The sequence below is a fragment of the Suncus etruscus genome, chromosome 1, assembly GCF_024139225.1.
Source record: "Suncus etruscus isolate mSunEtr1 chromosome 1, mSunEtr1.pri.cur, whole genome shotgun sequence".
Classification (NCBI taxonomy): domain Eukaryota; kingdom Metazoa; phylum Chordata; class Mammalia; order Eulipotyphla; family Soricidae; genus Suncus; species Suncus etruscus.
Window position 1 is genome coordinate 126,107,627 of NC_064848.1, and position 27,193 is coordinate 126,134,819.

Below are 27,193 nucleotides of genomic sequence, written 5' to 3' on the forward strand. Positions count from 1 at the left end.
TGTTAGAGTTCCCAAAGCATGTCAGGAATGTAGCAGGGCACAGAATCTGGCCCTTTCACTCAGGAGTTATTAATCCATCGGCTGCATGTAAAAACCTGCTCCAATGCTGCAGAGAACTAGCTCATCAAAGCAGAAAGCAAGGACAAAGGAAAAGCTTTGGAGTTCTTGTGACTCTCCCTGGTGACTGTGCCTCTTGGCCAATCTAATGTTATGGGCTGGCTGCCAGTTGCTCTATTTGACAGGTACCTTTGCAATTATTTGGAAATGGAAAAACAACTATAAATATAAAGCCTAGTATGTTTTGTTCCTGGTAACAAATTCCCTTACTTTTTAGGAAGTCTGAGAAGCTGGTTTGAGCCTCCATTAGCTGTAGACTCCTCTGTTACCTATTAAATGAGACTCATACTCATTCTTGTTTTGGTGCCTCCAGTCTTTGCAAAGACTGTCTAACATCTGGAGTACCCGGCTGATTAGGAAGCATGAGAGGCGGAGAAGAGCGCCTGTGTGTTCCCAGCAGGCAGGCAGAGACAGCTGTGTGCAACCGGCTGTTGTGTGACTTCAAGAGGGAGAAGATGCAGGCTGCAAAGGGCAGGGAGTGTCTTTGATAAATGAAGTGCTTCTGACAGCAGCCCTCATCCAGTCCTTATCCAGTGCCTCTGGATAGCCACTCTAAGATGCTTTTTTTGCTTTCTAGCATTTGGCAACCTCTGTGCATACCCCATACAGCAATGAAGCATGCTAAGGCAGATTCAAAATATATTGACTGTAATGCCCTGGGACCCTCTTCCATCAGCCACTTTTCTAGGACCTGTGATGAACAAAGGTACATAGCAAAGCTGGCCACTCAGCCTTGGATTGCAGGTAGGATGTCAGGTTGGTAATCAGATGTACTTTTTTTTTTATAATTTTTCGTTTTTGGTTTACATCCAGCAGTGCTCAGGGGTTGCTCCTGTCTCTGTGGTCAGGAATTGCTCCTGGCAGGTTTGGGGGACCATATGGGATGCTGGGGACCAAACCTGGATCTGTCTCAGGTCGGCCGCGTTCAAGGCATACACCCTACTACTGTACTATCACTCCAGCTCCCAGATGTACATTTAATCTATAAGAGTTTTTTTTCTCCAGGTTTAATTTCTTTCTAGGAAACAGTTATATAGCAAAGAAGGTAAGATGCTTGCCTTGTGCACAGGTGCATGAACTACAATCCTGGTTTGAATTCTCTGTACCACATATGGTCCCCTGAGCATACCAGGTGAGTCAGGAAAAGACAAAAACAAACACACAAAAAAGAATTTTCTAACACTGTGATGGAGAGATAATATAGCAGGAAGGGCACTTGCCTTGAACATAGCTAACCCAAATTTAATTCCTGGCACTATGTATGACCCCCACCCCACCCCAACACTTCCAGGAGTAACTCCTGAGTATTACCAGGTGGGGTTTAATTAAAAAAAAAAACAGAATTTCTGATCTACAGATTTTGACTTTTCCACATAAATTCTTGTTGGGAATCCTATTTATTTCTCTAGAATCTCTACATTATAAGTTCTCCTGTTATTGAAGAAAGTCCTCTTGTATCCTTTAAATCTATATTCAAGAATGTGGGTATTAAATCCAAGAGCAGCAGGCAAAACTAACAAGGGTGGGCAACGAGTGAGGAACTTGAGGAGAGTATTCAATGCCCATAAGGATTGTGGGGCTGGGGAAAGTACCAAATATTCTTGACCTACCTGCATCTCGGTCCCGGATACAGTAGTCAGGAGAGTTCTCAAAGTACACGAGATCATTTTTCGTGGGTTTCTTAAAGCGTTTGTTAGCCACAGTGAAGCCAGTGCCATCCTGGTCCATGACGACCTGAATTGCCCCATTGTACTTCCTCCAGAGATAATCGCCTGTTTTTCTGAAGTCGGCCATGGCCAGCCAGCACGTCCTCAGAGTGCAGGAACCACTCACACCATGACACTTACACTCCTGCTTCAAGAAGCGCTTCACAGCCTGTAAGAAAGGAAAGAAGGGCAAAGTCACCGTCAGCTGGTTCAGAAGGAGTGGTCAGATTCAGTCTCTGAGCAGGTAATTAGTGAGTGACTCCAATCGAGGAGGAGAAGGAAGTCACTTGCATGTCACATCAGTTTTCCCTGCCCAAACAAGGAGGGTAGCTGCAAAAACTGGAGAGCTTAGAGCCTAACAGCAAATGCTTTTTACCCCTTTTGTTAGTTCAACTTTTCCACTAATTTACATTTCATAGGGCATAGGGTCTGGTTTCAGAGTGAGGGAATAAATCAGAGAAATTTCTAAATAATCAGTGATGCTATTCTAAAAATGTGCTTGATGATTGTCATTGGACTAACAAAGGGGTTGCTAAGAGACATCTTTCAATAACCCAATAATAATGGTTATCATTTAAAATATGCTCAGCCTATGCCATCCATTGCTTTATACACATTGTCTGCATGACTTTGATCTTCCCAGCAATCCTGTGTTCTCCTATTTATATTGCAGAGGAGCAGCAGTCAATGAGGCTGAAGCACTCGCCCAAAGTTACACAGCTGGTAAAGGACAGAGTCACAGACATGCTAGAGAATCAGTCTGTGACCTTAAGGATGATAGCGAAATTGGGAGATTTTTCCACTCAGTTCTGGTTGGGCTACATCTTTAACTCAGTTTAGATGACAAGTACCACTGATGTTCTTTGGTAGAGCTGAAGCAAAGAAGAATGTGACAAGTGTATGTTTCCAAGATCCTTATTCAAGCCTGTGGACCCCAAATTGTTCAAGTGAGTTTCTGCTTTATTCAAGAATTGTTAAGAGTGACTTGGTGAGAGCTGGCCCACATTGAGCTTTTTCTCCTAGAAGTGACTGGGAGAAGAATTACAAACACTCAGATTCCTGATTCATCCTGAGAAACTGTGCCAATTTCACAGATGTAAAATCTAAGGATCAGGCAAGTAAGACAGCTTCTCCCAGCTCTTAGGCCAGGATGTGAATGGTCAGAAGCAAACTTTGGCTCTGAAGTCTTTTCAGGCCATAGACAGATTGTACAAATTAGTGAAGTTCCAAAAGCATGCTTTCTAAAAAAATTTTTCTTGCTTCCTTTTTCCTATAATTCACATTAACTCTCATTTCTCCTCCCCCAACAATGAGCAATAACTTCTTCCTAATTGGTTTTCAAATTATAATATTAAATGAGCTTTGTGACTCTGAAGAGATTATTAGTGACTGCCCCATCAGGCACACAAAGCAATGACATACTCTGAAAGAGACATGTGGACTGTATATTCTAACAAGACTGCATCTTCCATAGAGATACCTTAAAGAGAGCTCTGTCTCTGAGAGTAGCAGATTTAATCCTGCTCTGCCCACTCCAGGGGATTCTTATAGAAACGCCCTGAGGTGTTTGGGGTTGTATGTGGTTTCCACTCACAGCTCAGGTGGAGATCCCTATAGCACCCAGCAACCCCTTCCCCACCTGCACCAAGCACATACAGACACAATATCCCAGGTTCTAGTCTCACAGCCTCGCCTCAGGCACTCCATCCTGGTTGTCAGATTGGCTTTGCCTCTCCTGTTTAAGCCAGTTCTAACTAATGCTATAGTAGAACAAAATGAAAAGAAAGATTCCCAACTCTAAAAAGGCAGGTCCAATCTATTCACATTCTTGAACATGTGTCAAAAGCATCTAGGTGCCAGAGAGATAGTCCAGGGACAAAAGGCACATGACTTGAACATAGATGACCCTGAATTCCCAAGACCACATGGTTACGCCAAGTATTTCTAGGTGTGACCCTGGAAACTCTAGTACTTCTGATATCGCCTAGATAATACCTGCATTGCAGGGTCTGAGCAGTCTTACTGTATTGAACATAGGCCCAGTTAGCTGGGAGGGGCCTACAGGATCCCCTGAGCACCACCTAGAACTCCCTCCTCTGCCCCAAAAGTTTCCTAGAGCTGATGAAGACAAGAACTTCTGGTCACTCTCTGACTGCTCACAGGGATATTCTTTCCAGATTGAGCCTTTGCCCTTCTTAATGGACTGGTCCGGTTGGATTAGAAATCTGTCCTCTGGACTGAGTAAACTTTGTAGAGCTATGCCAGTGAGCTTCATGAGATAGTCCTTCAAGTTGTAGGAATCTGAGCATATTGAAAATATGTCATTATGAGTTCCTTTTATGAACAATGTTTCCCATGCTGCCAATTATTATGTGTGAGGCACATAAAATATATTTATGTGTGACATAGTAGGTATAAAGCTTATTAGGTATCTGTCAGACACAGACAAAAAGGGCTTCTGGGATTGCCAACTCTGCCAAGTGGTACTCCAATGTCTTTTCCTAAGACAGCAGTAAGTTCTTGCAGAACTCACTTCATTTTAAGTAGGCTGTAATTCTGAATGCTCATTCCTCAAGTCTAGTTCTTAAAGAAAACTGAGTTATCAGTTTTCAGTTATCAGTTATCAGCCAAAAATACTGTATAGGGGTTAAGACATTTGTCTTGCATATGAAAGACCCCATTCAATCCCTGGCACCACTGGCACTCCCTGCCAGGAGTGATCCCTGAGCACTTCTAGATGGGGTAACCAAACCTTATCAAACCATAAAAAAAAAAACGGGTTATTTAATCAGAAGATTCTTAGCTTCAAAAGTGAAAGGAACCATCTATGCTTTCCTTTGACATGAAAGTTTCCAAGTGAAAACTTCCAAGTTGATATTTATATAATTAAATTAAAATATGTGCATAATCAATTTCATATTAAACTTTAAAATGCACTTTCTGGAGCCAGGGAGAGAATTCAAAGGACTAAGCACATGACTTCTATACTGGGCTCTGGCTCCTTCCAGGCAGCACATGGTCCACCAGCACTGCCAGGAGGAGCCTCAAGCACAAAACCATTAAGTTTACTATAACCATTAAGTACTGCTAGACCTGACGCTCAAATAAGAAAAAAAAAAGTCTTTATAAGTACATGTGATCTTCCTTCACTGTTGAAAGGCAGTGGCCAGTTCCCTTTTTTCATCTTCAGCTTTTTTAGCTGCTGGCAGTCATGTGCTTCAGAAATAGCCCAACAGCCCCAATCAGTAATAGGCATTTCATTGTCCAACCACTGATTTATTTTCAGCAGAAGGTAATAGCTGATTCAATTTGAGTCAATATTCTGTGTATTCTGCTAAGGGACGTGCAAGAAACATTTCTTTACCCATGGAAAGGGACACAAGAGGAGAATGACTTTTTTCCTTCCTCTGGATGCAGTTCTCAGTGACAGTCCCCACGGGGCATGAGGCTTTCAGTGCAGGACAAGCACTAAGCTGTGTCTTGAAAGACAGGATGAACTGAGTTCTGATAGAATGTGTGGAATTGCTTGAATGAACCCACCCTGTCCCATCTGTTTGGGATCCAAGATAGTAAATTTTTCTCATGATTTAGTTCACTCTCCACTGAATCTGTTACTTGTAACTGGAAGAATTTCCATCAGTACCATGGTCAGTTCTTGATAGAAAATTAATCATAAACTGACAGTGAACTTTGGGGAAATGTGTCACACCTCTGGAAATTGTTTGGTCCCCCTTTAAGCCTCCTTCTATTAATAGCTGTTCAGTTCTTACTCACAGGCTGGGGCCTCCTTCCGTCTTCTAAACAGAAGTTGAGGAGATAGAGGATACACAAAGGGATCTCTCTGAGAATTCCAGTATTCCAATATCATAATAATATGACAATAATTAATATTTATCAAATATTGAGCTATGTGCCAAGGTTGGTGACTATTTACAGACATTATTTTATCACAATCACAATTAGGCAAACTCGTTATTCCATTTTAAAGGTATACAATTGCAAAACTGTTGTGGAAAACAAAATCCATGATTACCCAGCTATACTGAAGCAAGGAGTTAAGTGTGATTCACATTTTTATTTCTAAAATGTTCTAAGAATATTCTTATTGCATGAAGTGTTCTAAAAATACTAAGCATGAACTATCATAATATAAAACACATTGTTTTATATCTTTCTTGCATTTTGAACTTTTTGTATTTTGTATTTTCTGATTATGCTCAGAGGACCATACACAAGACCGGGGATTGAACTGAGCTGTCCAGGGTCAGCTACATGCAAGGCTTACTGTTGTGCTATCACTTCAGTCCCAACATTGTTATTTTTTCACCATAAGGCTATAAAATAGTAAAAAGGAGAATATTTGATTTTAGAAGGAGCATGGGGGAAGATGTTTTAACAAGTTGTAGGTGGAAGAGTAAAGATATAGACCAATTGAAACACATTTTTGCAATACTTGTCAAAAATTTTAATTTATCTATCTTCTGACCTTGATGATTATATTCTGGAAATATGTGCAGCAGGTTTAAAGGATACACACCCATGTGGATGCTTATTGCAGTATACTTTGCAATAGCAAAATATTAGGAAAAGAAACCAAATGGCATCAATAGGAAAATGGTTTAGTAAATTATGCTATTTGATAATAATGGAATCTTACGTAGTTTTGGAACAATGAGGTAGATCTTTCTTATAGACTTGAAAAAAAAGTCAAGTGGTAAAAGCAAAGTGCAAAACAACACCTAAATTATGATCTGCTTTTGAGACCTGCCTATGTACATATACATCTGCAGATACAGAGGACAAAGAGCAGAATCTGGCTGCAGTCTGAAGCAGGGAGGAAGATTGCATGGTGTGGGAAGAAGCAAAAAAGGAGCTGAACTGTTTTGCATGGAAAAATATTAGAGATCTGATGATTGTCCCCTAACCTTAAAGAGAACAGAGCAGAAGTTTTTTTCTGGGAATATTCTGGTCATCTGGCAATCTTTCCAGGATGCAGCTCCAGTTTCTTTCCAGATTGAATAATTCAAGGAATGAGTGTGGGTATAGGGTGTGGCCTTGATGGCAGGTATTTTTTTTAATGTTTTACTTATTTTATATCTCATGTCATTTTAAAATACTTATTTACTTATTTTTATTTATTCTGTTACTTCTTATTTAAAAATCCCTACAATAGGACTAATGTTGCTTAATACTTACAGTGTTGCTATCCACTTAGCACTTCTTGAGTGCAAAGATTCCTTTGCCATTATGCCAAAGTCCTTCCCTTCTCTGCTCTCCACAGGTACTCTGATCATCTAATGCACAGGATTAAGAAGATATAGCTCAAAAGGCTGAAGCACATGCTTTGTATGTAGGAGGCCTAATTTGATCCCAAATTATGTATGGTTCTCTGAACACTTTGAGGCCTTCCTCCTTGATCTGAGAGCTAGGAGTAATACTTGAGCACCTTAGGGTGTAGCCCCAAACCTCAAAAAATTTAAAAAGATAAAAGAAAAAAATGTAAAAGAACCTCACCCAAACTCAGGAATGCAGTAGATGGGAAATGCAAGAACTACAGTCTAGGACTTGGGTCAGAGCTGGCTAAAAATGGAGAGCGACTCCCATTTTGAAGCACATTTCTAAGAGCAGAAATATATAAATCTGGAATCAGTCCTGGTGTCCTGCTCTAAGTTTCCAAACATCCTTGCCTTCAGGAAACATTTGACACCAGCAACTATCTGTGCTACAACTGCACATGATTTAAAATAAATTTAATAATCCAGAAAAGATCCTAGTGAAAAGTTACATCATTTACTTCCCTCTTTCTCCTGCCTCTCCTCCCAGTTTGAACAGCACAGTCTGGAGGTGGGTACTGTCAATGAATTCTGACTTTAGCCTGTCCTGTATGTACTCATAAGCTTATACCATGAGTTCTGTTCGTATTAATACACTAATTTTTTTAAAGTGGAGACACACTTTCCACTCAAATAGACATCTTATTTTAGAAGGTGAGAACTTAACTCAGTCATCATTTCTCTGACTCCCTCCAAGGCCATGTACGACTTTGGTGATCATTGGAATGTCTCTGTAGATCTTTGCTCTTCAAAGTTACTTACACCCCCTGCAAAAGTCAATATGACCACTTTTATTTTGTTTGCTTTTTGTTTTTGCTTCTTGGGCCACACCCAGTGATGCACAGGGGTAGTATACTCCTGGCTATGTGCTCAGAAACCGATCCTGGCTTGGGGGACCATATGGGACACTGGGGGATCTAACCGTGGTCCGTCCTATGTCAGCCGCATGCATGCTGCGCCACCACTTTGGCCCTGAATATGACCACTTTTGATGAGACAAGATATTTTCAGTCCTTCCTCACTCCTTCCTTCCATGTCCCAGTCTCCTGTTAGGAAGTCTATCCTTTCAAGATTGTCCTTTCATAGCTAAAAAGATGATAGCATTAAATTTCTGTTCAAGAGTTATGTCACACACATCAGTCTAGTCATTAAAAATAAAAATGGAAAACAACCAAAGTCAAGGTGATAGCTAATTGTCCCATCCAATGCCAGGGCTATATTTCATAGTCTTTGATCAGTATCACAACAATATCTACACCAAAGCAAAATGTCTCTCATTTGAAGTTTGTTGTTTTCTCATTTCACTTACGACCAACTATGTTTACTGAAATTGAATATTTCCATTCTCACCAACTCTATAACTTATTTCTGTGGATTCTCTAGATTTTTATTCCAACCTGGACTGGATACATAGCTTTAGCTCAATAGATTGGCAGAGAGTGAGAGCTGTGTAGAACACATGCTAGAAGCCATGCCTCCCCCCATGGTTTCTTCTTGAATAATTCCTTCAAGGTACATAGAAGACACATTTCAGAACTTCTCATGTGTCTGACATGTCTTTAGCCAGCTTTCACATTTGATGAATAGTTTAGTTGGGTATAAAATTTGGGGGTAAAAACACTTTTTTCTTAATGGTAGGCATTACTTCAAAGCTTTGATCTTTAGTGTGGCCGATGGAAAGTTTGATGTCTGTTCTTATTCTCATTTCACTCTATAATTGGCTATCTACATAAAAGCTTTTAGAAAGTTTATTCTTGGCATTCTAAAGTAATGATAAAATTAAAAAAATTCATTAACAATTATTCTCAGCACTGAGTGGGTAATTAAATAAAAATTTAACTTCTCTCAATTTTTTGGGGGGGTCACACCTGGCAGCACGCAAGGGTTACTCCTGGCTCTAAGCTCAGAAATCACTCCTGGCAGGCTCAGCAAACCATATGGGACTCCGGGATTTGAACCACAGTCCTTCTGCATGCAAGGCAAATGCCTTACCTCCATGCTATCTCTCTGGCCCCAAACTTCTCTCAATATTTAAATAGTTCCTTAATAGTTCCTTCACTTTTTTTTTGATGTCTAATTAATGTTGCTGAATCAATTCTCTATTTCTCATACTTTCTTGCTTATATATTAAATACTTTCTTTCTGGCTTCTTAAGACAAAATTCCATTACAGTAATACTCCAAATTTTTCTCCACCTCCTTACTCATTTCTCCCCTGGGGAGGAAAAGGGACTTGTCCAACTGGTGAGTTCAAGGAAAGAGCAGGACTTTAGGGCCTGGTTTCTTTTCTCTGGCCATCTTTCTACTTGTGGAGAATATGAGTGATAGTCAGCTCTGCCAGCAAGGGGCTCTCCTGCAGGGGATCTTCTGCAGTGTGAGTAAGACTGCTTGTTAGGGGTGGAGTTCTGGGGACCATCTTCCAGTGCAGCTTTTCCCATAGCACAGCAGGCATTTATGTTTTGCCTATTCACCTTCCTTGTTCACTTTCTAATTAGTTTCAAAGTCAGGCGGAAAACAGGGAGCTCTTGAAGCTCTTGAAGTCAGGGAGCTCTTGGATTATTAAATTTTTTATTGTATACTTCCTAGGAGATTTCTCTGGTGTATTTCTCCAGAGTTCAGTATTGGTCTGTAAGATGTCATTTTTCTAAAGCATTTTTTTCTTATATATGAATGTGAAAAATGTTAAATCTTTATAAAGTGTTAATAAGACTTAAAAAACTCACCCATAAATTATTGTTTTTTTTTCTTTTAAATTTTATATCATTTTAGTTGATAGAGGAAAGGTTCCTAAGCAATGCTTTGAGAGCCCAGGGACTACTCCTGATGATATTTGGCCATGTGTATTGGACAGTATAGATGCTTCAATGCTCAGGTTTGGTGATGTGATGCTATTTAGATCAAGAGATGCTGAGGACTGCCATGGCTATACCCAGTACTGTGCAAGGGATTGCTGGTTATCAAACTTGGAGCCTTATGCAGGCAAGGCATGTACCCCATTCCTTTGTACTTTTTCTCTTCAGGTTAATTTTAATTTGGTGTCTATTTCTTTCATATCATCAAATTTAATTATGCATGTGATAATCCTTAATATCTTTATATTTAAGAATAAAGTCAAGAAAAGGGATTGTTAGGAAATCTGGTTGTGCTAATGGGACATATGGAGCAAGGAGATTTGATTTCTGTGGAAGAAAAAAGAACTGGTTGCTTAGACACCAGATATGTGGAGGCATTCTGCTCACAAGTGGAGCAGAGTGGATGGGCACATTATTCCATTTCTTGATTTTCAGTTGAACACAATCATAAGGCCAATACTTGTCCTAATTCTTATATGTATTTGAAGCTCATTCAGGTAGTCTTGGTTCCATTTTGGCTACTGACCCATCTGTTTTGTTTTTACTCAACTGCTTTTACTCTTCCAGATCCTTTCCCCATTCTTTATTTTTTATAAGATCATTACTTGCTTTTAACCTTCCTCCTTATTGTGGGCTGAAAGTATATTTTTAATGAATATCTTTAATTTATTTTACTCCTTTGCAGTTTCAGTTTTAGAACTCAAGGTCACATCTATTTGGCATATATTCTAGGTTCCAAGATTGTAACAATGGATTTTGGGAAAAAGAGGTGAAGTTTTACCTTCCCATAGCCTTGAATCTTGCACTATGAAATGGTGTGCAAGGACATAAAGATTGTGCGAGGATAAAACATTATCCTTTTATGACATAGATCTCACAACTCAATTTGTTACTTTGGTTTATGCTGGTATTATTTTTATAACAAAGGAGCATATAAAATATGTTAATTTTTATAGAGTTATAGAGATTTACTGTCTCTCTCCAGTGTGTGATGATGAGGTTTCTTCCAAAAGTATATCCTATAGTCTATGAAAACACAGGTACTGTTTTTAATCTTCTCTTTTAAATTTAAAATAATACCCTTGTTCTATTTTCTTTGGTTATTCATGTAGACTTTTAACAAGATCAATTTTTGATGTTCTTTAGCTTGTCCCTTCACATACTCCTATCTCTACTGGCCTTTTCTAATTTAAATTGGTCAACACAATGCTTATCAATCGCTTTTTCCTCATAATCTACTTACTTCCATCAAACTTATTTTCTGTGAATTCCATAAAAATGTGCTAATTTAAAATGATTGTATAAAGATAGATTTAATGATTCCCAAGGATGCCAGCACTTAGTAGGTTTTAGTCTCAAACATTTTTTTTCCTTCACATATAACATTTCTCAATAACAATTCTTCCGTAAGTTAATAATGTCTTCACTGCTAAAATCATGTAGGCATATGTGGTCTTTAGGTCTTTGATTCTGAGAATTTAAGCCTTCAATCTATATAGGCTATTTTATGCCTTTAGAATTTAAGTGGTGCTTAAATATTAGCATAAATAAAAATTGTTAAAGGCTATGGTGGGATGGAAGGAAATGCATACACTGTGCAGATTAGCACAATTCTATATTTACACATCACAAATAATGTCAGAAAATAATTATAGAATTAAAACTGAGCTATCACCATAGACCAAGCCAGGCTAAGTACTTTATATCCATCATTAATTCATAAAATCACTATCAAATCTATTCTATTTCACCCATATTTTCAGATGTGAATGTTGAAATACCTACAAGCCAAGAATTATGTCTAACTTCACAGACAGTATGGCCCAGGCAGAGCATAGCCCAAGTCTGCACTTGAAATCATTCTACCATATTACCTATACTGGGGTTGCTAATCCAGAGGGGTTCATGCTCTTTGGTTCAGTTTAGAAGTATTTCCACTTATGAATTTACATGTGACATCACAGCATACAAGGAATTACTTAATAAATTAAAACTACAAACTTCTCCCTTTAAAAGACACACTGAGTGTATCTTTGTAAAAACCTTTTTGTGTCAAACATAAAACTTTTTTTTTTCTTATAGGCACCAGCAGTTTGCTAAGTTTTTGATCTCTATATTGAACCATATTGATTCTTTTCCTGTTTGAAAAAGTTCTACTTTATATTTTGTCAAATGTTTGCCATCAAAACAATTGAACTTAACTTAGAAATTCTATTGAAAATTTATTTTAGTCATAGGTCCTAGGCTTTCATTAAACTATTCAGTCAAAGGATCATCTGAGGAAGTGCTTGTATTTTACATTTTAGTTGGGTGTATGCCATAAAGCAACTAAGATTTCTGGTCCTATATTAATATTCCTGAGAGAAAAATGCATTTAAAACATATTTAATTTTTCATATGCTGGCTTAAAACCAAATACATTCATTAACAAATCTTTTTGACGGGTCTACATATCTCAGATAAGAGTTGCTGAAAATTAACCAGCTTATAAATTTTCAAACATCTATGTCTGTAACTAGAAAACAAGGAATATTTATTAGCAAGTTTTGCAGTTTATTTGCCTCTGTAATCATTTATTACTTTAAGTAAGACACTGTTATTTCTTGAACACTGTCATTCTTTAAAAACAGTAACTGCGGGTGGGCTTAGTTAGAAAATACAAGGTGTAGAATTCAAGAACCTTACTGTTGACTGACCATATATAATAATTCTTATTGACTAATGAGGTCAGTCTGACAAATATTTTCTATGAATAATAGAACTTTACATGGCACTGTAACAATTTTTCTGAGTTATTTCCTGCTTTGGGACTTTAATTCTGCTTAGTTTGGGATTTATATGCTAAAGAAAGATCTACGGTATCGAACACATACTATTTTGGGGTCCAACAAGACAGAGGTGAACCTGGAAAACTTCTAATTTTTAAAAAATGTATTTAACTTTATGAACTAAGGAAACCAAACAGAAAACAGAGATCGATCTAAGAGTGATATTTGTGCATTAGAAAGATGCTCAACCTTATTTCTAGGAGGGTTCAGGTGAATAGGGCAAAGCAATCAGAATCTGTACTTCAGTTCTATTTTATAAGGTTCCTTTCTAATGCTATTCCTTAGTTCTGGAGACTGTGATTTCTTTTTAATCATTACACTACTTTTATTTTTTCGGTTCTCACCCTTGGTTTAATTGGCTTAGACAGGACTTAAATCTTAGACATCTTTTCAGGTCTTAGTTTTTTGGAGGTTTGGTTTTTTTTCTTTTGTTTTTTTTTTTTTTGTTTTTTGTTTTTTTTTTTGTTTTTTTTTTTTTGCCTGTAATCCTGGGATGAGGTTTTGTGCAATATTCAATTCTACTGGTTGGGAGGTTTTCTATGGACAGAAAGTTTTCCAAATACTTGCTTTGCCTAGGGGCACTGGTCTAGGGGATAGGGTTAGTGCTCTGCCATCCTGACCCTGAGTAGTGCTGGTTGTAGAAGAACATGGGAACAAATACTGGATCCTTCTGACCCTCTGAATTCTCCCCATGTAAAATGCATGCATGCAAGTTTAAACTCATCTAATTTCAGTTAGTGGGTTCAATGTCCACAACTCCCGGAATTTCAACCCTAACTTAAGACCTTAGTTTCTTCATTGGCAAAATATGAGTAATCAGCAATGAATTTTGGGCATAGGTATATTGGTTTTCTTCCCTATAAGTAATACAAGTTAGGCAACCTATGCTTAGCTGTATCAGAGTCAGTTCTGTTTGCAGAGTTGCAGTCTCTAGGCTGCCTCAGTCAAGATGATGCTGATAGCTAAGAACCCCTTAAGAGTGAAGTAGTCCATAATAACATACTGTGTCCAGTATATATTTGTTTTGGGGGCTACATCCAGTGGTGCTCAGGTTTTACTCTTGGCTTTTTTCTCAGGCAGCAGTCCTCACAGTGCTCAGGGTATTGTATGTGATGCCATGGATTGAACCCAAGCCAGCTTCATGCAAGGCAGGTCTCTTATCCACTGTAGTCTCTCTCCAAACTCATATGACAACATGAAATTGATAAACACTAATACTATAACTATATGCCATCATATCTATATTTAATGCAAAAATACTATTTCTGGTTGGGAAAATGGATCAAAGAGCTGGAGTACATGCTTTTGCTTTCAGGAGCCCTGAGTTCATCTCAGGCATTATGTGGGTCCTGAGCGCTACCAAGAGCAGCCCCCTAGCATTGTCAGGTATGGTCCTCCCTAGAAAAGAAGAATCCAGAGGTGGAATCTTTTCACCTTTCCTTGTGTGTGTTTTTTATTTGTTTATTTTTTTGTTTTGATTTTGGTTTGGAGCACACTCAGCAGCATTCAGAGCTGACTCCTGGCTCTAAACTCAGGGATCACTACTCGTGTGCTCTGGAAACCAAGCAGAGCAGCAATGATGGAACCTGATGCAACTGTGTAGAAGGTAACTATCTACTATACTATACATTATATATTATATATACTATACATTCTGGATCCCTTTTCTAGTATTTTTTAATAAGTAAAAAGTATTACAGAAGATATGGGATCAGCATGTGTTAATATTACAGATTTATTTTGATGGGATCAGACATTCTTTAAAGATAGATTCAATAAATTAATGGTGGGGCCGGGTAGGTGGTGCTGGAGGTAAGGTGACTGCCTTGCAAGCGCTAGCCAAGGAAGGACTGCGGTTCGATCCCCCGGCGTCCCATATGGTCCCCCCAAGCCAGGGGCGATTTCTGAGCACATAGCCAGGAGTAACCCCTGAGCGTCAAACGGGTGTGGCCCAAAAACCAAAAAAATAAATAAATAAATAAATTAATTAATGGTGCATAATAATTAGAACTAAGAAAGATAATTATAGGTGGTAAGGTATGTGCCTTGCATGTGCTGCTGTTGTTCCAATTCTGGCTTAAATTCCCAAATATGGTCCCTGGAGCACTACCACTCCTGAGGAAAGAATAAGGAACAAGCACTTGATCACCATCAAGTATGATCCCCCGATTGCACAAATATAAACTGAATCTACAGGTATTTATGAGCACTTTGGTGGTGATGAGGTGCAGTAACTATCAAGACCATAAACATTAACAGTGTTGTAAATTGTCACCTTAACTATAACAATAAAATTATAAAAATAATCAAAAAATAAAAAAGACTGGATTTTTTTTCTCCCTGAATCAGCCTCCTCATTGATACAGTGATGTCCTCCTATAGCTCAGCATAGCATTAAAGGCTCTTCCAGACCTGGTCAAAACTTGTTTTTGCAGCCTTTTATTGCTGAGTCATAAACTTCACCCCCCAAGTCTTCATCACCCCAGAATCTGAGGAGGTTCTTCCTCCCGTGTATTTTGCTTTTTAGAGCATTCATCCTAGAGTGTTTCCCAATCTCAACCGTGGAGACTCAACATTCCTAGTTGACACACTTGGTTCTTTTAGGCTACAACCTAGCTTTTCTCAGCTAATTGGCCCTCTGACTAAATTACTTCACAAAATGCACAGCCTTTAAAATGCATTTCACTATCTCTCAGTCTTGAATTTTATTTCTCTTGCTCTGGGGTATCTTGTCCTTCTACCCTACAGCTAGCTTACTTAGTAATGGCTTTCCCAAAGTAATTCCTCAATTATCTGTTGAACTAAATTTTGTTTAATGACACGATTGTTACTCTCAAAACTGCAATACCATTAACTAAAATTTTGTGCATCCATAAATTAAATTGTGTTGCTACAGGCATACTGATTATTACTAACAATTATGTTTTGGTATTTCAAATCATCTTTTTCTTCCTGTTAAAGAACAAATATATGTTCACTTTGTAATATATCTGAGACACACATACAAAGATTAAAAAAACTGTCAGAAAACTGGACACAAGCTATAGCACAATTAATAGGGCTTTTGCCTTGTGTGTGGCCAACCCTGGTTTGATTTTCGGCATCTTATATGATCCACTGAGCCTGCCAGGACTAATTTCTGAGTGCAAAGCCAGGAATAACCCCTGAATGCCACTGAGTGTGGCCCCAAAGCAATCAAACAAACAAAAACCTTACCTAACCAATCAAACAAAAAAAAAAAAACTGTCCAAAAACTAATTTCTAAGAACTAACACCATTACTTTTTTTTTAAATGAAGATGCACTGCTTGCTATTTTCAAATTCTCAATAGATATGTCAAGGTAAATAAGGACAAAGTAGGTTGTATACAACTGAGTTTTAATCACAAACACAACACAATATGAATGTGTGACCCTGATTTAGCTCCTTCATTCCTAAGGCCCAAAGTCTCACTCATCTAAAATGGAAGGTTTTTTACTGTTTTTTACATAAAAAGACATAACTGTTTTTTACTACTAAAATAATTTGGAAGGTCAAATTATAAAGCATTTGACAATATTTTTATATTAGAAAATACTATTTGCCTGTTTTCATTAGTACATTGGACTGCTAAAAAAGTAAAGTCAATAGAGACAGTGAACAACCAAAAGAAATTAAAGAAATACTTCAAAAAACTAGATCTGTGTTTAAGTCTACAGGCAAGTTAAGTTTCAGATAATTTTCCTTCATGCAAGAAGAGTGGGTTTCATTTTTACTGAATACGTACTACAAGCCAGACTCTGTTGTATGTGTCTTATCCTTAAATTCCTAGAGCACTATACAAAACCTCTTTTATATGAGAACAACTGAACCTCAGTTACCAAAGCAACAGGTAATACAAAATTAAAACTAAGGAAAGCTGATTCGAAGTCCTACATTCTATTTTCACTGTAGTTTGAACATATTTAGGAAAAGAAATTTTGTGAAATCTTATTTTATTATGGAAATTTTCAGAAAAGAAGTATTTGATGAGATATATTATTATTTTTGTGTGTGTGGTTTTTGGGTCACACCCGGCAGTGCTCAGGGGTTATTCCTGGATCCAGCCTCAGAAATTGCTCCTAGCAGGCACGGGGGACCATATGGGGTGCCAGGATTCAAACCAATGACCTCCTGCATGAAAGGCAAATGCCTTACCTCCATGCTATCTCTCCGGCCCCGAGATATATTATTTTGATAGATATTCTCTTAAAAAAAAAAAAGTAATTCAGGGGCCAGGGCAATGACACAGCAAGTAGGGTGTTTGCCTTGCATGTGGCTGACCTCAGTTCAATCCCTGGCATCCGATATGATCCCCCACGCCTGCCAGGAGTAATTTCTGAGCGTAGAGCCAGGAGTACCCTTGAGTGCCACAAGGTGTGACCCAAAAACCAAAAAAATAAAATAAAATAAAAAAGTAGTTCAAAGATGTAGTGATTTCATCTAGGAGGAAAGAATGAACAATTTAAGGGCCATTTTTAAGTTGATGAAAGAGAAAAAACAGTGGATATAAATCAAGTACACTATGTACTATAATTTAAACTTTTCATAGCATTGCTTCTTTAGACCTAGAACTGATGAGAGAAGCCACAGAATATCCAGCATGATAAGATGGCTGCTTTGACAAAAATAGATTTATCATCTTAGGACTTTCTAATGGTCTTAATTGGAAGAGGAAAATTCGATCCATCAAGAATGAATTGCAAGTAAATCTGAAGGTGAGAAACAGTACAAACTGTTGACTGAGGCTATAATTAAGAATAGCCCATGATCCAACATGATATTACAGTTCAAAGACACATGAGGGTGCTCTAACCAACTGCGAAAGTAAATGAATTCAATGGTTCAAATACTAGGGAAGAGTTAAAGGCTAGTTATGAATGATAAATATCAAGCACTGGTAGTATTAACGAAACCAAACAACCCCGAAATGCATGCTTTTAAGTTTAAAATCTATTTTCTCAATTACAAAAAGCAGAACATGTCCACATTGGACAGAGTAGAAAATACTGAAAAGTACAAAGAAGAAAAGAAAGGAGAGAGTGATGTCGCTGTCAGTCTTGGGAGACTGTAGATTTTGAGACTCAGATCTGTGGAATCAAATGAAAACAGGCTGGGCTTATGTTTGAAAGCAGGCCTCCTGAGCTCAGGCTCCAGCCAACTTGATTCTCAAAATCTACAGCCTCCCAAGACTGGGGTCTATGACTGCAAGAAAAGAATTAGAGACGCATGTTTATCTCAATACATTTACTCTCATTAAAGTTCAGATTCACTGACATCATGCATCTCCTTGAAAAACTCTGCCCACCCACCATTAATTAAAGCCACATTTGAAAAACTCAGCAAATGCACTTTTATTTCAATCAAAAGTAGCCTCCTAAGTTTTGCAGAGTAGGCAGGAGAATATCTGAGGCCTACAGCTGTTCACCTTTACAGAGCGAGGAATCATGTGATTTACATTAAAAGTAATGTTTATTCAAGGCCTACCACATAATAGCTAAGATCTATTGTCTTGCAGAGTTAAAACATGCAATATCTAATAAGCTATTGAACAAAACAAGCATTTATTTTGATAGGTCACATTCTTTTGGATACAGTGTATAACATTATGCCTTTACAAATAGTCTGAGAGAACTATCTACAGCTTGAATAATTAAGCAGCATATTCCTATCAAAGACACCACACTTTATAACTTATGCATGTGGTATCAATGTGAAAACAAAGGTCAATGTAAATATTTTTAATCTAAAACATTGCACAAACAGTAATTACCAATAGTTGCCGGATTGCACAACCATAGTCTATATTCTTGGCAGTCGTCATTGTAAGTTCATAAATTCATGAAAATAAGGAATGTTGATTTTTAAAGTTCAAGTAAGTTACTATTTGTAAACAGTTCAGGTCACACTCATCTTTTTCTGTGTGCTAAGCAAGAGTTCTTCCAACTTTATTTAAATGAGAGAGTCTTTTAATGAGCTTGGTAAAAGAGTTTCATCCAAACAGATATGCATTTTTTTTCTATTTTATCCCATTTAAAACCCTCTTTTCCCTTCCACCCTCAGAGGATCTTTAAATTTTATGCTGATCTTTAAATGATTAGCCTTATCAGTTTATATGCTTTTGATAGAAAGGGCAGTGTATGGCATCGGTGTATTCCTAGCTCGCAGCTGCTCTGAGCTGGAAACTGAAATTTGAGTTCTATTCTAACTTTTCTACTACCAGCCCTCCATGATACTTTGAACTCCAGAGGGCCTGTTTTCCTCATTTAACAAAAAGTAGATAGTGGATTCATACTGACCAGATACTCATAGATCAGCAGGATTGTGAAAACTACAGAGTAAAGTAAAACTAGAGAGTCAGAGTACCCTTTGTTGGTACTGCCTTCTCTTGGCCCAGTTAACTCATCCACTACCAGAAACCACAAAATGAAATTTTAGGAGAGCTGAGTTTAAAGGGCTTACCTGAGAATAGAACTAACAAGCCATTCCCTGTTGCTTTCATAATAAGTTTTAGAGACAAGTCGTTGAGTCCTGATACCCTTAGATACAAACATTCAATGCATCATAGACGTGCAGAATGGAGCACTAACCGAACTTAGAGCTTCTGCTTTGCTCTCCATGATGGAGTCCAAAGGGACCATACAACCCTTGACCATGCACAATGCCAAAACCAATGGGTGGATTCCTTTGCTCAGCTGTGGGAAGGAAGGTGGAGTGAGGTGGAGAAATTTCCACTCAGTGGGTGTTAATCCTTAGAACAATCAGCTCTGGGTTGGGAGACAGTGGGAAGTTGTGATAAACTCTTGCAAAGTGTTAGATAAGCTTGCCTAAAGTGACTCATTAGGTCATCAGTATAGAAAACTAGCCCCGGTGTAGTCCATACCTTCCTGCCAGCTCTGTTGTTGTGGAGATTCATCAGGGCCCTGGCATCCTTTCCTTTTCTTTCCTTGGCATCCACAAATGCTCGGGCAAACTTGATCCCATAGTCTATGTTATCACTGCAGCCACCCCAGTCGAAAGTGCCTTTGCTGTCCTTGGCTGTTCCTTTCTTCTTTGGATCACAGGAACAGGATTTTAATTCTCCTTGGCTACAGGCCCTGGTGATGGCAAATACAACTCCAGCTGAGGAGATGGCGTAAACAAAGGCAGATTCCCGACTACCTGAAACAAAAATGCTTTTCTTAAAAGTGGTCTAATGTTGCTAGTGCTGAGTAACTTTCACACAATGGCTATTTAACATTTGCTCTGTCTGGGGTATGCTTTACCACTAGATAAAGAGGTATTGGGAGTTGTTTGTTTGTTTGTTTGTTTGAGTATGTTTTAATTTAAACATCATGGTTACAAGGTTGTTCATACTAGAGTTTTTATTTTTTCCAAAGGTAAAATTGTTCATGATTGAGTTACTGTTGTGCAATGGATAACAGCCTTCACCAGTATGTATTTCCCACCACTATTGTCAACAGCTTCTCACCCTCTCTGATGTCCTCTTTGCTTCTACCCACCATCCAGGCATTTTACTCCAATCTTTCTCTCTTTTCTTTTTTGACACTGTAATTTAAACAACTGTTAATGAAGAAGGCCCATGAATGTCCCTTTCATAGTAGACCCTTCTCTACTCTAACTACACTCTCTGCTCTTTGTGGCAAGCTTCCTGTTATGGAGTAGCCCTCCTAATCCTCATTTCTACTGTCTCTGGGTATCATTCCTAAACTCTTTTATTTTCCTTATATCCCACAGAAGAGTGAGTTTATACCTCTTAATACTGGGATAGTGAGATTAGTTTAGTTTAGTTGTTTTTGTTTGTGAGCCTTATCCAGTGGTATTTGGAGGATCATGCAGTGTCAGGGATCCAACCCAAGAGTTCATACATGCAAGGCAAGTATTCTGTAACTGAGTCACATTCCTGGCGTAGGATTTGTAATTTTAAAGTGTGCTTTATTACAGTCAAGGTGCTTTCTTTAATATAACTCAACTCTATCTTATATAAGTTCTGTCAGTTTAGGTAATGACAATGATCCTGAAATAATGTGCTAGCCCAGGTCCTGGTTTCATGTCTGCATTTACCTAGAATCATACATTCCTCTGAAGAGAAAAATATAATATCTCTACACCCTCATCTATAACATAAAGTCTGGATTCTACAATCATATCACTCCATAGTGTATTCTGATATTGAATTTTTCTGAATGAATAAAGGCATCCAAGCCTCTCGCATTACTACAAACACTTATATGACTTTAAATGGTTGAGGAGGAAATACTGAATTCACAGAAGTTTAGGGAGTGAGGTGGGAAGAGAATTCAGGAAGTAACCAACCTGCACATTAACACTGGAAAGTGTTGGTTTGGCATCAACTTTCAAAAGTAATTGAGAGATTGTTAAAGGTAAAATGCAATAACCTCAAGTTACACAAGTATGTCTAACTATTAAGGTGAATTTACGTTTTTCTGGAACACCTGCACTAATCACTGTTATTGGGTAAAAGGACAGTGAAAAGCTTTTCTTTGGGTTTTCTGCAAGGAAACAAATTTACCGCCTATAATTAGACTTGGGCAAGGCCCTTTGGGGGGGCTATATTAGAATTGTTCTTTATTAGAACTCAGGCTACTTTCACTTAGAGACTGAAAGGCACATATTTCAGTGCAATAACTACATTAAATTATTTTAATAATCTGTAGTAACTCATAACATGGCGTTGTGTTATAGTGACAGATATAAGGCTCTTTAGGGTACATGCACACCTCATTTTTCAAGTAGAGCTGTATTTCATTGTTATTAGCATGGGTTTTTATTAATGGTTGCTGCAGCAAATATATTAAGAATCAAAATAGAAGTTGAACAGCCTAATGCCAATGCAAAGCAGAAAGTAGAGAGTCATTTGGCCAGTCAATATGTCAAGACAAGTGTGACATTTTGAACCACACAGCTGGGAGAACAAACTACCTTTTCGCATCATAGTTCTGCTTGTTTCCGTTTGTCATTCAGTGCAAAAATTTATTATACATAGTTTGCAATATTTGTTCTGCTGGCCTCATTATTAAAAATAAGGGAAACATATCTACACCATATTAAATGGCACTTACCTCAGCCTTCAAAAACATATCTCCCCCTAAAGCTCTACCATCAAAATAGAAATCAATCATGCCTTTTAAGGAGGTGAAATCAATTATATGAATATTTGCCACAGGTAGCAGGTAGCATGTAGCATTCTCTAGAGAGTGATGTGATGGTCATGGGAACTGTTTATAAAGAGTTCCAGACTAAAAGGATCACAAACTTTCTAAGATGAACACTGCTTTATAAAAGAAGGTGGCTAATAGATGCTAATGTGGTATATTCTCTAGTAGCAGTTTTTGGGTAGATAAAATTTTATGATACTTATTTTAGAGTTTAGAGTCTGTGTTAGTGTTTTAGAGTTCTTAGAGTTTTAGATGTAACTGTGTATGTAACAGTGTATTACTGTTTTAGAGTTTAGAGTGTGGGGATTTATATCTGGCCCAAGGTCATCTCATTAATTTGCTCAATCTTGGGTATGGATTTGAAGTTCATTATTACACATAGAGGGCTGGAGAGATACATCATGTAGGTCAATTGCCTTGCACATGGCCAACCCTGGTTGAAGTCTCAGCATTCGATTTGGTCCCCTGAACCTGCTAGGAGTTATTCCTGGGTGCAGAGGCAGGAGTAACCCCTGAAAATTACTATGCGTGGGCCCAAATAAAAAAATCAAATAGCCGGCAAGGTGGTGCTAGAGGTAAGGTGTCTGCCTTGCAAGCGCTAGCCAAGGAAAGGACCACAGTTCTATCTCCCGGAGGCGTCCCATATTGTCCCTCCAAGCCAGGGGCAATTTCTGAGTGCTTAGCCAGGAGTAACCCCTGAGCATCAAATGGGTGTGGCCCGAAAAAATTAAATAAATAAAAGATATTGCATAGGGAGAAAAGTCTCAAATGCTCAATGTTTGTAAGTAAGAGGTTAATTTTTACTGAAAATAAATTTTATGAGGTGATCTTTTATAGAAGAGCCCTGGAAGATGTGAATGCAGGAATATGAGTGACCTGACAATGTTTTGAAAGCAGTTGAGAAAGACACTGTTTAGTCACAAAATCTATCCACGCATAACTTACAAATAATTATGTTGACTTGCTAATTGAAAGAAAAAATGTAGTGCTTAAAATCTGATATCTTTCAGATGTTACTTACAAAGCAAAATTATAACCTTTGTAAATGTTACTTATTAAAACATAGAAGTACATAGATATTTATTTAAATAGAAAACTTAGCACATCGACTGATACTTTTACCTCCAGATGTTTTGGTATCATGCAGATATGGTCTTAAGATGTTTTCAGTTAAATGTCTTAGATGAATCACTAAAATGCTATGTGTGAAATAGTAGTACATTTCAAGAACTGGCGCTTTCACAAAACAAATTTTGATCTTGGGACTCTTGTTAGAAAAACTTAATTCTTTTAAAGTCATCACCAAAAGAAACAAAGCTGTCATTTCAATAGAAATGATTATACTTCCTAATGTCTGACTATTAAAGTTTCTAATTTTTGGAATAATTAAGTTAAGTAATGTCTACTAAATTTTTGTTTGGGAAAGGGGATGGTTGCCTGGGTGGGTAAAGTTCAAAGCAAAGCTTTCTAGGAGGTCGTGGGTTACTCAAGGCTAGTGTGCTACTTGTTCAATATTATTTCTTGATGAATAGAAGGATAAAATCTAGTAACCTTTTTGTCTTTTTAAGCTTCTTCCAAAATTTTGGACATAATTTGTATTTTCCTATTTCTGAGTGTGTAGAGTCTACTAAATGAGTAGATAATGAATGTTTCTAAAACTTATTCTGGCTTCCTACAGTTCATAAAGCTAAAGGGGCAAATATTTCAAATATACTCAAAATATATTCCAAATATATTCAAATATATTCCAAAATGTTCCTCCATTTCTCTATAGAATTTATTAATAGTTTTTATTGTTTTCACCATAAAGAGTTTTGTCCTCTTAAATAACTAGGTCAATTCATCTCCAAGATGAATTTAGATGTTCAAGAAAGCGTTTTTTTTTTTTCACAACTTTAAATGTAAATTTCCCTCCAAGCAATTAATTATAAAAGTCTTTGAATAACTTCATTGGAATTTCACAGTTATTTCCAGGATAAGCTATTTTAGGCCAAAATTATCCCTCCTAGAACCAATAAAAATCATCCCTGATAGTCACAGGAGTTTACACAAAAGTCCAGGAAGAAATCTGGCCTTCTGTGAAGAATGAAAAGAAATGGTGTAGTATGAGTGTTTTAAGGTTTGAGCACCTTGGCTAAGCATTCACATTCATGTTCAAGAACTCTAAGTTCCAGACTCTCTTAGTTTTTTCTCCTATTTAATCCTGTTTCTAATCTATTATTAGACTCTCTTATTTACCCAAGGATAATAAAGGAAAGTGGTTCAGCTTTTCTAGTTCTAGCCTCTTTTCACTAGTCTACTGTACAGTTATGAATAAACATGGCCAAGATTAAGAAAAAACATTTTATGAATGAATACCCAGTTTGGGCAGATAAACTTCTTTAGCATCAGTAGTCCAAATTGCTTTATTGGATTCGTGATCACATGAGCTTTTTTTTTTTTAACTTGACGACATCTTAGTGGATTTTCATAAGACACAAATGATAATTATATTAGTTATGGTGAGCACTTTTAAAAGACAATGGGAGGCAATTCAATACCTAGAATCTGTGCATAGTATATAAAAAGTTACTGTATTTAGATATTTGCAATCTCTTTTTGACAAGACCCAGTACTTTAATTGATTCATTGGTGAAGTCTGAAAATCTAGGTGTAGCTGAAAATTTACTATTACACTTTCCAAAATGTTCAACGTAATATTGAAACTCTAAAAGGAATGCAGAAGAATATGGTTCTTAAACTAGAGAATAAAATTGCAGAATATTGCAGTAAATTAACTTTAGGAATACACTAAGAGTGAGAGTACTACGCCCTTGGGGGATTTTAGAGACATTCAGTTATGCATTTGGCCTCATAAAACCCTAGGGTTGTGATGATTACATGATAGAAACACCCTCTGTTAAGCATTACCAAGTGCACAGCCTGGATGATTTTCTTAGGAACAGGGAGCGTGGGGGGTTGCAAAAACAAGGGTAAAGTTTCCTGTTTCTGGGGTTTGCACATACATTGCTATTTTCAGTCAGATCTCCCAGTAGCTAATAGGCCATGCCTATTACCTATTCGAGGTAATGCCAGGTTAATTAATTATGCTAAAAATTGCAGGCTAAGAATGATTACTGCTTTACAAATATAATTTTAGTTTTAATTCTCTTTCTATACTGTGAGCTATTTGCATATTCAACCATTTAAGAGGCTTGTTATGTAATTAGATAATGTTTAATGCTCTTTTGAATAAGAATAAAAGGAGATTCATGATTCCTTTATAAAAATACTACCCAGAATGTACTGGGGAACAGGACCACTGATGTGAAGTTTATCTATGTATTTGTTCAATACACTTAATGAATAAAATGTGACTACGAAACACAAGGTCCTAAGTAAAGCATTGGGGAGCTAGTCTAGGCCCTATCTTAAATATGGATTTTAGAAAGTGCTCTAAGGTTTAGGAGTTGAAAGGGAGGGCAAAGATGCTGATCAAAGAACTGTGTCAGTTTCTTAATTCTTAAATGAGGTTTAATAATAATGACGAGCTAGTGTTGAAGAGATAGTTCAGGAGTCAAGGAAGTTCCCCTGTATGCAGTCAATTCAAATTTCATTCTGGCACCAAGTCCTGCCAGGAACAATCCCTGAGCTCAAAGTCAGAAGTATACCCTGAGAATAGTGTGACTCTCCACAACCCTAAATCTCACCTATGATTACCAATAACCAATAAATATTTGGGTGTCTTTACACACATTGTTCTGGAGTCACCAGCTGGGGGTGTGTGATTTCTCTTCTCTCAGAGGGTCCCCATGAGTGAGACATCCTCTAACTTGGATTTTCCCCTTTACTTTATCTGGGGTCACCACATGACAGTTTCACCACATCACAACTTGGGGAAATGTAAATTTCTCTATTTTATGGAGTGCTTTCTTTTGCTCTTTAGATAATCCTTAGATATTTTTAAATATCTTAGATACCTTAGATAATTCTCCTTAGAATAAGTATCCTCCCTCAGAACTATTTTACTACACTAAAAAAGAAAAATAGACAAACATAAACAGAAACTAGACACACAGAAATGTGGGTGTTCTATCCTGATCTTTTGCTCAAACCATTCTGGAAAGTTCAAGTCCCAGAAAGAAAAATATAAAACCGAAACAAGTGAAAAGGACCCATGGGTGGCTTTTGTTTTTCCTCCTAGAGTTCAAATCTGTACCTGAGGGAAAGACAGAGAGGATCTTGACTGCCACCATCCCATTGAATGCAGGGGAAAGAACAGAATGAAAAAATCATTAGCCTGGGCACTATATCCTCATCTGTGACTGGCTTCTGAAAAACTTTCAGCCAGTTCCTTAATGTCTCCATTGCTTCTACCTAAAACAAAGGATCAAAGGGATCCAACAGATCAAGCTTCCCACTGATTGCAATGCAGGAAAAGCTGAACAGAGGCTCTGAGGAACCAGTGAATGAAGTTATGGGAGGGAAGCAGATGACTTACTTCGGAGCAGGACCCTGCCAAAGAGGCTGTGATCCCGGTCCAGGGTATTGCAGTTCCAGCGGTGCTGGCGGAACTGGTGCTGGCACTCAGCTGTCCACTCAGCCACGCCCAGGCCAATGGCACGCATCACATCTGGGTGTCGGTGGCACAGCTGCCTCTGTCGGCTCACCAGGCCTGGCACATTGTCACACATCACCCTGGAAGAGCCACCTGTAGCTCTCATATACCTGTGAAGGACAGACATAGAGGTGAGAGCACCAGAAACAGGGTGGCCTGGCCCCTTCTCCAAGGAGTTGGAGTTCAAAGCACTCTATAAATGCAAATTTCCTTTTCCTTTAGGAGACAAAGGGAAAGCAGAGGGCATTTTAGTTTTGTAAGGTGGCAAGGCAAAAACGATGTCTTGGAGAAGTCACCCCACGGACATGAAGCCACCAGATGATGCTTTTGAAAGGGTGAGCAGGGTTGGTAAAGGCAATGTCACTGGTAATCAGGAGCTGAATGGTGTGTGTGTGTGTGTGTGTGTGTGTGTGTGTGTGTGTGTGTGTAGGGGGGGAAGAAAGCTTGGGACAAGCTGACCTTTAGAACTTCCTTTCATTTGCCCTAACACTGAGGTGCTTAAGACACTGTCCATATCTGTCCAATCAGCACCTGCTGGTAGCTGATGTTATATTCTCCTCACAG

At 38.0% G+C, this 27,193-nt stretch overlaps 1 protein-coding gene across 1 annotated transcript in view; it reads right to left on the reverse strand.

Annotated features, from left to right (window-relative positions):
• WNT2 (Wnt family member 2) overlaps positions 1 to 27,193 on the reverse strand; it is a 49,889-nt gene that overhangs the window by 20,798 nt on the left and 1,898 nt on the right. Inside the window, exons 2-4 of the mRNA XM_049771036.1 lie at positions 26,513 to 26,739; positions 19,737 to 20,014; positions 1,728 to 1,992 (exon numbers count right to left, since the gene is read on the reverse strand). Coding sequence (XP_049626993.1) covers positions 1,728 to 1,992; positions 19,737 to 20,014; positions 26,513 to 26,739 — 770 coding nt within the window. The remainder of the gene's footprint in view (positions 1 to 1,727; positions 1,993 to 19,736; positions 20,015 to 26,512; positions 26,740 to 27,193) is intronic.